This window comes from Misgurnus anguillicaudatus, chromosome 9 (genome assembly GCF_027580225.2).
Source record: "Misgurnus anguillicaudatus chromosome 9, ASM2758022v2, whole genome shotgun sequence".
Lineage (NCBI taxonomy): Eukaryota > Metazoa > Chordata > Actinopteri > Cypriniformes > Cobitidae > Misgurnus > Misgurnus anguillicaudatus.
In genome coordinates, this window is record NC_073345.2 from 33488748 (window position 1) to 33501228 (window position 12481).

A 12481-nucleotide genomic window follows, 5' to 3' on the forward strand; every position below is an offset into this window, starting at 1 on the left:
AGTTAAGACTGAATGGACCTGAAAATGTCAAATGGTGTAACCGCCAATTGCGCCAAAGAATGAGAAATATTAAATATTTTATTCAACTTGATGGCATGTAAACTAATAAAATGTTAATGCGTTAATGCGTTAATTTTAATGCCTTTTCCTGATATATGCTGAAAACAGCTCTGTTTTCGAAATTATCTTTGATAAATGATGTAAAAATGTATGTAAAAATCATGTTATACTAAACTAGATGATTATATTTGATTCCACATTTTTTATGAATATATTTTTATTTTAAAAACACTAGTTACACCAATTGACACAGACCGGTTACACCACATTGATTTTTTTTGCAATTATCCCCCAAATATTCTTTCAAAATGAAATGAAACCAGAAATTTTAGAAATTAAAGAAAATGTATGCAAGTAATCTCCAAATTTATTTAGAAATTTTAACCCTTTTACATTTAATTGAACCATATGAACACAAAATAATAAATGTCACGTCATTGACCCATTTATAACCCTAAACTAAAGCAATAAGGCTATGTTCACACTGCACGCAAAAGTGGCCCAAATCTGACTTTTTATGACAATCTGAACAGCACAAATACGTTTTTTTTTTTAATCAGACACAGGCCACATTCATATGTGGTCCTAAATCAAATACATATCTGATGTATTGCAATGCAACTTCAGTCTGAACGGCCATGTTGCATTTCATTGTACGAGCAGCATCCATGTTTATTTCCGCAAATACAAAGCACTGCGTCTTACGTCGCATCTTCTTCTGCGCATGCGGGTCACTTCAGGGCCATATATGGTTGACACATGAGACACAATGGCAGTCGCATTTAAAGGATAATGTCAACAACAGCGCAAAAAAATTCAACTCAGCATTAAGACCTGCAGTGTGAACTAAGCCTCAGTGAGCTTAATGTAAAGTCAAAGCAGAAAAAAAATCTTACCAGCAAAGATAAAATGTCTTTTATTTAAGATGGCAAAAAATAGATACATTTATTAAGAATAGATTGAAGAAGAAAAGTCTGTGTAATATCGGCTCAGTTTAAAAGTGTAATTGCTAAATTTATGGGGTTAAATACTACACTTTTATCACTGCTATCACAGAAATAGCAGTAGTTTAATGTTGTGTCAATGACTATAAAGGACTGATGCACGGGGGTCTGTAATATCCATTTGAGAAATAAATGTTCTTCTATGGCTTTCGTTTGTAAAACCCCTTTGGGAACCTATATTTTGAAGTAATGCAGATGTGTTCATTTTGCCTTTTACTAGAGCACCACAGTTAGTCATTATATTTTACTGTGTAGTGACACGACTGGTGCGTGTTTAAGAAGACACACACACACACACACACACACACACACACACACACACACACACTTTCTTTGCATCTCCTCTTCTGTGCCGATTCTGCAGCTGATGTGAAGTGTGTGTATTTTAAAGATCTTCGTAAGCTTGTGTAAATATAGGTTTTTACTGGCTTTTGTGTGGTGACTTTAGAGCTGCCCTGTCCTCCGAGCACAGATCTACGGCTGTAATTACACGTGAAAGTTATTTTTTGCCTTCTTTGCATTGGGTTTCCATTCCCTTTAGTTTTCTGCCGTACACTAATTCAGTCAACCAGTTTTATGCTGATGGACTTTATAAAGCCTTTTGCAAGTTTCTATTTATATACAGGTTTGTTTGTGTAGCATACGAATAAGTTGATTTAAACTGCAAAAAATTGCTGTAGTTATGCAGCTGTTTGCCAGTAACTTACTGGAGATTTAAATTTATGTTATTTACTGGCAACAGTTGGTTTAAAGTTAAATGAACATTAAACATTAACAAGTCTTTCTCTTTAAAGAATAAAATTATAAAATAACCGCCTTGTGCAAAGCATTCTGGGAACCAAAAATCCTCATCAACCTTGTGCTGTTTTTTTCTTCCGATTTTGTTTTCCAGAATGCTTTGCACGAGGCTGTTTTAGTTTTACTCTGTAGTTTTACTCTTGTTAATGTTCAATGTTCATTTAACTTTGAACAATAAATAGCATGCATTTAAGTCTACAGTAAATTACTGGCAAACAGCTGCCAATAATACTGTAATTCCTACAGATATTTTTAACAGTGTACCAATTGTAAATGTGCAGTAGACGCATGGAAAATGCCTGTTGTATGCTTTCAAAAATATATTGGGCAAATGTGAAATATTTACCATTATTAAATTGAAAATCATTAATTTTTTTATTGACATAGGTACATAGTTAAGCAATATCGCTCGAGTAGGAGTGTGATATAGCTCTATATCATCACGGCTGTGATTAGGCCAGAGGCACGAGGCCGCAGGCCGAGTGCCGGAGGCAATCACAGCCGTGATGATATAGAGCTATATCACACGACTCCGAGAGCGATATTGCTTTTATACAACAGTTCGACGGCACACGTTTGAAAAACGAAAACTAGAAAACAACAACGGAGTTATTTTAAAAGCCTCTTTGTTTGAGAACTACTTGTTCCGCCACGGATTTGAGGGCGGCCAGAATGACAGGTAAAACTTTCGGCTGCTTTGAAGCTCATAACAACTCAATGGACGGAAAAGCCGTTTCTTTATATTACTGTTTCTTGGTCACAAAGTGTAGTTTTAAGATTAGTTCAGTCGAGAATGTATCTGTATTATATTTAAATCTGCAGTCGATTAGTAAAGATAGCGCCTGTTTGAACGTTTGCTTAGTGAGATTCGGTACGAATGAGAACCAAAGCATGAGCGGACATCAGTGTTCACTCGCCCCGCTGACCACCGCCCTCTCTGGGCTACATCTCTGAAAGGGATTCCCTGGCTCTCATGCTGGCCTTGTTTGTTTATGATCGTCAAAATGAGATCAAATCAGCAGTATTTGGTGTCATGATCAAACTTGTACTTGTTTTTTTATTCATATTTAGTGTCTTTTGTGTTGTTATTGTTTTGGCGCGAGGTAAAAGTTAATAAAACTATACTTGTGAAACGTTACTATTGCTTTCTCATGTATTCTTAACGCGATACGAGCACTCGATTATTATTATTAAACTTTGTTCTTGTCAGTACTATACAAAACGGTTTTTTGTCAGAGAGATGTTTTTGCATGCTGCTTATAAATATACCAGTGGCGATATCTCATAACATGTTTTAATAGTCACGTCACGATAAAGTAAATGATCAATGTCCACATTTAAAAGCTGCGGGGCTTACCTGCAGTTCCACGGTGTTTTCGCGTTCTGATAAAAGATATAGCTCCAGAAAAAAACGAGTGTTTATATTCCTCTTTCCAAGTGTTAAGCGTCCACACGATGTGACAAGACATTTCTCCCATTAACTGTAACGTAACATCCAAAAGCGCTGATCTTTGAAGGAATAATAACTTCTGATTGGGGATTCACAGACTGATTTATGAGCTAGTAAACTAATGAGACACACACACGGAGAGTGATTCACACAGCGCTTCTGTGTTTTTCCATTCAGAGATGAGCCTGCTTAGGACCTCCATTCACTAGGTGGCGGAATAATACGAAAGGTGAAGCGGCTACAGTGCCGTTATCAGTACAATATCGTATAGCTCTTAGCCAATCAGATTCGAGAACCAGAGAGAACTGTTGTATAATTAAGATTATATATTATAGATACTGTCTCCTATTTTTGAGATCCATTATTTCAACACAATCTCATAGTAGTTGTCTCTTAAAGAGCACCTATTTCATTACTAAAAACAACGTTATTTTGTGTATGTAGTATAATACAATGTGTTTGCAAGCTTTATGGTTAAAAAAAGCACATTATTTACACATTTTTGTAGCTCTAGATATCCCTCATCGATTTGAAAAGCACTGTGTCCCTGATTTGCCAGCTACTTCATGCTAATCAGCAGGAAATATAACGCTCCTTACCATGTTTGAAAGATTTGCTCACAATGCAATGCTAACAGGAGTTAATTTACAGTCTGTGAGTCCAAAGCGGGAGGAATTATGATAATGTCGGTCTTGTCTACATCACCAATCCCAGGAAGTAATCCCCTCTTGCCTACAATTCATGTGTTTGTTGTAGTCCAAGAAAAGAGATTTGCGTTGGAGACGATAACTCGCGTCATCATTTACATTGGGGTTTGTACCTTTTGAATATCCTTAACATGTACATGTACTAATACACACTTAAACACCAAACGAAATGTAAATACGCGAATCGGACCATAGGTGCTCTTTAATTCAATTATTCGTACAACCAAATCTGTACATATTTTTACGCATTTTTTGTAAAATACGAATTCATGTTGCTTCTGTTATTCTTTAGTATAAAGAGGTGGATTTAAGCTTGGTTGTAATTGCAACCGAGCAGTGAACGCTTGTGTGGTTTGCTGTTTTTAAAGCAGGTGTTGTGAAGCACTTGTATCTTGTTCTGTTATTAAAGCGTGTGGGAACCTTCAGAGGCCGTCTGCATTACCCATGTCTGAAATTACTGTTAGATCTAAAGGCCGTTTGACATGTTTCTGTAAAGTATATTTTGCATGTTAAGTTTAATTGCATGCTGTCTCCTCTGCTTCTCAATGATGTCATTAGAGTAAAGCCACATCAGATGCCAAAGCAAAGACTTTGTGTCCACTGTAGTTTTTTCTGGGTCCACCACACATCTGTCAGCACCTTGCATTAACTTTCATCACAGGATGTAGATTTCCATATGCACAACAAATCAACGTTTTTTTTTTTTGTCCATCCGCTTGACAATAAAATCCATGTGAAACTGAATTTGCAAACAGATTTTACACTTCAGTAATTCAGGATCTGCTGCCCTCCTGAAATGCAGCTAATTTACACTTTTTAACCTATACCAAAGGTATTATTGGCTTTACTTTTATGTTAATTTTCAGTACTAGTAAATGTTGTGGATATGTTACATTTGTTCAATTGTCTTTAGGTTTGACTTTTAAAACTTTTATTTTATGCAAGTTTTTTTAAAAGTTAAAGTACTGTAGCTATTTGGCTTGTGGTTCACATTACCAAACGGGTAAAATCACAATAAAGTGGGTTGGCCTTGGGAAGTTTTTGAAAATATACATACACAGGTCATTGAAAGTGCTTGAATCTATTTTATGCAAGAAGTTTTCTGGGAAAAAATCTATATTATTCCCTCTGTAATGTAGAATAATATTAGGGATGCTTAACGATTAATCGCGATTAATCTATAGCAGAATAAAAGTTTTTGTGGTAACACTTTACAATAAGGTTCATTAGTTAATATTAGTAAATGTATTAACTAACATGAACAAACCATGAGCAATACATTTGTTACAGTATTTATTAATCTTTGTTAACTTTAGTTAATATAAATAAAGCTTTATTTGCTTGTTCATGTTAGTTCACAGTGCATTAACTAACATTAACAAAATTTTAATAAAAGTATTAGTAATTGTTGAAATTAACATTAACAAAGATGAATAAATGCTGTATAAGTGCAGTTGATTATTAGTTCACATTAATTAATGTAGTTAACTAATGTTAACTAATGAACCTTATTGTAAAGTGTTACCGTTTTTGTTTACATCATATATGTGTGTGAACTGTGTATAATAACTATATTATAATTAATATAAATACTTATTATATACATATTTTTTTCTTTTTAAAATTATACATGCATGTGTGCATATTTATATAAACATTTATTATAAACAGTTTACACACATATATGATGTTAACAAAACTTTATTCTGCTATAGATTAATCGCGATCCCTAAATAATATCATAAAAATTCCAGACTTTAAGCACACATGCTAAACTGTTCGCTTTAAAGGCTTATATCTTCTGTATGCAAATGTTGATTCACAACAAAATGCTTTTTTGCATAGTTGTGTTTGACACATGAAAACGTCTCGGGTTACGCATGTAACTGTTGTTCCCTTAGAAGGGAACGAGACGCTGCGTCTCCCTTGCCATACTTCCTGCGTCCCTGTAACGCCGTCTTCGACAATATTTCAGATAGCGATATACTTCCTGGCTCCCGCGTCACCCTTCACCATTGGTTGAATTTGATATACACATTCAGACACACTTACCCCTGGAGGCGTCCCCAAAGTGTCACCGCAGTGACGCAGCGCGAGTTCCCCCGAAAGGGAACTGTAACAATTTGAGGGTATTGGACCTGGAAAGTCCTCGAAAGGTCCTTGAATTTGAAGTTAACCAAGGTGTGGGAACCCTGCAGATTATATCCTGATAGAAAAACACCAGATAGTGTGTGAGTTTTTTGAAATGGGTCACAAAATTGCACTTTTTTCATGATTTCAGAACATCATAATTTAAAACGACGTAAAAGCAAAACTATTGGTTTCTTTTGGTATCGGTTAATGTCAATCGGCGTAATAAAATATCGCATCAGCATAGAAATTTGTTGGTGTTGGTTCATCCCTATAAAGTAAATAATTTCACGTCAACTTCACATTATATGCATTGTACACATTATTAAAAAAGACTTGTCCTCTAAATGTAATAACTTCTCACCTCTGTTTTTCTACTGATGTCATCATTGCTCAGATATTCTGATCGTGCAAGCTAAACAACAAAACGAATAACACACACAGACAGGTGCATGAGAGGCATTAAATGATGCAGAGAAGAAGAGAGGGATTGTTGGAGCTGTCAGCGGGCGTAGTGGGAAAGCTGGTTTTGGCAGAAGTGCATTGTGGGTCGGCAGAGAGCGGCATCGATCACTGTGCCAGTGTGTAAAGAGAGAAGGGCAGCGGGGAAGATGCAGGGCACATTTGGCAAGCATTGAATGTTTGAGGCGGCTGCACGGTTGCCCAGTTGGCAGGGTGCCATCGTTTATACCCAGCTTGCATTTCTAAACCCATGCGTGCAGTGGACGCAAAACAGGTGTTTAGCATAAAGAGTATTAATACTGGAAGAGAAGGCAGTGTGTGCGTTGGAATGGCATACTTCTTAGCGTGCACTGTATGCTAATTTTCTGTATGCATAGAATACATGTTGGCAAAGGTAGTACAGTATACAATCAAAGTGCACTGTTTAATTCTGCACCCCACAATGCAATGCACTTGTGATAAATTACAGATACATTTTGGGTTGGGTTGAGTGCATTGCATTGTGGTTTGCAGTACCAAGCGTTTGGCATTAAGCAAATGCTGCAGGTCATCCATCTACTTTGTGCATAAAGAAAATCTGCATACTGCAAAAATAGTATGAATAGTTTACTATGCTTTTAGATATACCGTGTATATAGTTTGTGTGTTGCTGAGGCATAACTAGCAACACTAAGGTCACAAGTTTGACAGCTTATCTATAGCTTTAATACATGGGAATCTGGTCAGCTGTGTAACTGCAAATTTTTGCTTTATGGTGCGAGAGGACGCAATAAATCGCTAATGTACTTAGAAACACTATGGCTATGTTTGAACCCTTGTTGATTGTTGTGTGTGTGTGTGTGTGTGTGTGTGTGTGTGTGTGTGTGTGTTTGGTTTGAAGGGGGGCATTCTCGACTCAAACACACACAATGGGATCTTTGTATGTGTGTGACCTCCTTTCGTAAAACCTGTTGCCAATGTTATGCTGCAGATTACGGCTTTGCGTGTGTTTGTTTCCTCCCTGAGGTTGTAAAAACTCATCTTCCGGAAATCAATGGTTGTTGTTTTGCAGTGATTTCTGATACACCCGTCACTGTCTGAGTGAATCAGTAATCGGTCATGCTGCATGCCTTTTTACGCAGGTTTGACTTCATTCCTAGTGCGTGAGTTTCTGTCGTCTTTCATTTTTCTTTCCATGGAAAATAATATAAATATTTGATGTCACTATGTGCACCCGCCTTACAGGTCATATTCATAATACATGTGAATTTCATCGAGGAAATTGCATTTATTTACTTTACTTTTAAAAGAACTGCACTGTTAACATAGATATTGTCTTTTATTTAAACAATTACTTAAACATCACTTAATACTTAAAGGAGTTTTGAACATACAATATACTTTAAAAAATCTTAGTTCATTTAACTAATTGGATATAAACTTTATTAAACTAAAAAATTCACATAAATTAATTTAAAATGATCATTATTATAGGTAAGGAATACTTATAATCCCTTGTACATGCATATTTTGATTAAACTGATGAGAAATGTAACTACTTAAATTTTGTTAATACAATGTCATCAAGGTTGACTTATAGTCAGTCATATATTTTGTGTTATAATACAATTTATAACACTAAAAGTCATAATTATAAATGAATTAAAAATGAAAAATCTTTGAACCCAGTTAACTAAGTGGAGGTGTTGGACAGAGCAATTGAAATTACACATTTTTTTAGGGCAACAACTTTCCTCCAATTTTTTAAGTAAATTCAACTTGTCCAGGTTTACAATGTGTTAAAATGAAACTGTGTGAGTATGTGTTTGTGAATATAAACCCATGTGCCCATGTGTTGATATGATGATCTGCTGGCTCTGTACAGATGATTTCCAGATTTCTTTTATTAAAATCATTGTTTTAACTTCAGTTTTCTTTTGGATTTGAAACATTCTGCTCCTTTATTTCAACATATCTGTGAAAAATAAAATGCACGATGGTTGGAAATTATTTATAGTAGTTTTAAAGAGCTTTTACTCAACACCCGCTTGTATATCTCAAATTCTTAATGTTTTTTTGTTTTGTGGTGCACTGTAAAAGATTCTTTGCTGCCTTAAATTTTTTTGTTGAATCAACTCAACTTTTTCTTGAAAGTCATTTCAAATTTCTATTATTTATCTTGACTAGGGTTACGTTGTTATAACTCTTTCTCTAATCAAGATAAATAATAGAAAGTTGTAAATCTGAAGACTTGTAAATCTGAGTTGATTCAACAAAAATGTAAGGTAGCAAAGATTTTTTACAGTGTGTGCCCTGCAACTTTTGTAATCATTTGTTTATAATTTGCCTTAGTAAACTATAAAAGTATGCCTGATGAAGACTAAAGCCTTATTTAACTTTTTCATAAATTAAAGTGTTTAATTTTAAGTAGATAAGAAAATATCCTCATTCAATAAGTTTTATATCAACTGCAGAGGGCAATATATCAGCCGATATTTGAATTATTTGTATTAATCGGCATTGGCCAATAAATCTTACAATCAGCCAGTACATTTTTGGAAAGTAAGAAAGACATTCAGGGCCCTATTTTAATGATCTGAAACGCAAGTGCGAAGCGCAAGTGACTTTGTGGGTGGATCTTGGCCGCTGTTTCTATTTTCCCGGCGGGAGAAATAACTCTTGCGCCAGGCGCAAATCAATAAGGGGTTTGTCTGAAGTAGGTTTATTATTCATAGGTGTGGTTTGGGCGTAACATCAAATTAACCAATCAGAACGTCATCCAACATTCCATTTAAACGCAAGTGCGCAAGTTCCATGGCGGGTTGCTATTATTATTATGATGGATTTACCAGGCGCACGCCAGGAGCGGTTCACAGCCGAGGAGACCGACATTATTGTAAGAGCAGTCAAAGACAGAGAAGTTGTTTTGTATGGGGATATGAGAAACCTGCCCAAATCAGCATCGGTTAAACAGACGTGGGAGGAAATAGCCACAATTGTCTCATCAGCTGGTATCCCCATCGTTGCGCCAAGCGCTACAATGATGTCAGGAGACGGGGGAATCCCAAGCTTGCCAGCATAAATCGGGCACGCCGTGTAACGGGAGGTGGATCTGCCTCTACACATGACCTGACGCCAGCAGAGGACATCGCTGCGTCCACCCTCACCGCTGAAAGCCAAGAAACGCAGTCCAACCCCAAAGTACACTTAGAAATCAAGTTTACATACATAAAGGTTTCTTATGAAAACATTTTAATTATTATTTACATAAAATAAACGTAATACAGCCACACAACAAACTTATGAAAATATTTTAATCGTTATTTGCATGATAATTTTTTAATGCAGCCACACAATAAATAAAAACTATCACCACAATGCTCACCACAATGATTTCCCTTATCTCATGTGTTAATATTTTTTATTGTAACAATTTATGATTTGCAAAAATAACTGTTGCAATCTGTGTAGATTAGATAAGTAAAGTGTGTGCGCGTTGTGCACGCTATAGATTATGGTCAAGCATGCGCCCTTAAAATAGCATAATGAACAACGCACAACGCGCCACTGACTTTAGACCATTTTTTTTTTGGTCAGTGGCGCAATTGTTTTTTGAAACTGCAAAATAGCATCAGGGATGGTTTGCGCCGGAACACGCCTTCTTTTTTGCGCTGAACCGCCCAGGGAGCGTAAGTTCATTCCCTAGTTTGCCGACGTGCGTCTGTGGAGGGAAAAACCCGCTGTGCGCCGGTGCAAAATACGAATGATACATGCGTCACTGACAAAGTCAATTGCGCTGGGTGCAAGATAGGGCCCTCAGTGTCACTCAATGTGTAAAGCCAAAGTCTGACAGACAGTAAAATGACCAATCATTATTCACTTTTAACATGACATTATGTTGTGTCATGCACACAACACCATTTTAACACATTTATTCAAACAGTACCATGAGAGATCAGAGATGAATTATGTCTTGTAAATAAAGTACTTTAAAAGAGTTTATTTTTAAATGTTATGCATAACTAATGGTTTTTTTTTTAGTTTGTTTGCACATCGTATCTGTTCTTGCAGTGATTGTTCATTTACACTTATAGACATCACTGTAAATCAAAACGGATCATTGACGCTCACAAAATTTTAGTTTGTTCTTTTAATTGCAGATAGCAATATGCAAAAACATCTTCGCAAACACATTGAAAACCACTCTCAGGATCCAAACATCACATCCAAGGACCACATTTATTCTCACAACAGCCTGTTTCTATTTGCGTTACTGTAAACGGATGCGTCTCCGTGTTTCACTGTAAGTTTTCGTTGGAATTCTAGATGATCTAAATACGGGTCGTCATTATCTTCGGTATCATCCATTTGTCCTGAGGGTCAGTCGTAGTTTACAGTCATGTATTGTGATTTCAGAATGCCTGAGTATTATATGTACAGGCCTGGTATCGGTTTCCTGTTAGACTTGTGTATCGGTTTGTGGGAATTCCTAAAAATATGCAAAAGTAAATGTTTACATTAGGAATCTAAACAGTATACACGACTTACACCTTTTTTCAATCGGTGATGTAAATTGTTTGTGTGTTATACAGTATGAAATGTTTCGATATTTTGTACATTAGCTTGTTTTTGGATTAAACAGGATATGTATGGTTTATCTCATAACATGAGAGCCATCTGTGCTTTGCCGACTGGTCGAGAGACTTTTCTTTATCTCACTCACTGATGCTAATTTTGGTCACTTCTCCTGGCATTTCTTATCCCTGCTTCCCAGAATTCCTGCTGAGGACTCATTCTAGATAAATGTTGCATGTACTTTAACGTGTATTATTCATGCCAAAGCTTTTAGTTACTACAATATGAATGAAAATTTAGATGCATTGACTCATTTGTGAGGTCTCTCTCTCTCTCTCTCTCTCTCTCTCTCTCTCTTTCTCTCTCTCTCTTTCTCTTTCTCTTTCTCTCTCTCTCTCTCACAGAGGAAACCTCACGTTGTCGAAGGTCCCGGAGTCTAACATGGCTCTGAGCGTGTTGGGGGTGTTTCTGGGATTGCTTCTTGAAGTTTCCACACGTGGCCCCTCCAGCATTCCCAGAAGCTCATGGAAACAGGAAGGTTAGATTTGTTTGTTTATTTGTTTGTCCCACACTTCTCAAAAATACTATGGTCCGGCCATGTTGATTTTTATATGGTTAAAATTGCATGTTTTTTATTTTTTTAAACAACCCCTATTAAAAGTATTAGTGGTATGTAAAATTAGTGGGCTTTGGATGAAGTGTCTGCCAAATGTGTGAATGTAAATGTAAAAGCATGCATCCGTTATTTCTAATTTATATTGAATTGGACACTGAAATGAATATTTTGAATGATTGCTTTAGGTAGTGATGAATTATCGTATAAAAGGTAACCTCACGTGGCCTCAGTTGAGAAGCCACAGCACAGGAAAGAGATCTGCATGTGTTGGTTATAAAGTAACAGAGATAACAACGGCATGTGTATATGACACCTGTTCAGTTTATAAAACGTTGTGGCTTTACAAAAACGCTGGCAAGTGTAGTTAAACACACAACACAAACTACATACTGTCTGCATTTTCACAAATACAAATATACACATACAGATGTTCAAGAACAGCCAACATTTTTATTTAGTATAAGTTTAGGTTCGTAATACAAGTGGAGTTGAAAGGGGGTTAAAGGATTACTCCACTTTTATAAAAAATCCTGATGGTTTGCTCACCCCCGTGTCATTTAGGATGTGTGTGTCTTTTTTTTGTTCGGTCGAGAGGAAATTGGGTTTTTTGACTAAAACGTTCCAGGATTTTTCTCCAAATAGTTGAATTTACACAACAGTTTACAGTTTCAATGCAGATTCAAAGGCTTAAAACAATCAC

General features: G+C 36.2%; 1 protein-coding gene across 6 annotated transcripts in view; it reads left to right on the forward strand.

Moving 5' to 3' along the window:
* Positions 1–12481, forward strand: part of sema4d (sema domain, immunoglobulin domain (Ig), transmembrane domain (TM) and short cytoplasmic domain, (semaphorin) 4D) — a 98605-nt gene that overhangs the window by 51082 nt on the left and 35042 nt on the right. For all 6 annotated transcript variants that reach the window (XM_055179845.2, XM_055179848.2, XM_055179846.2 and 3 more), the window contains one exon: positions 11570–11703. In XM_055179845.2, the coding sequence (XP_055035820.2) occupies positions 11570–11703 (134 nt within the window). The remainder of the gene's footprint in view (positions 1–11569; positions 11704–12481) is intronic.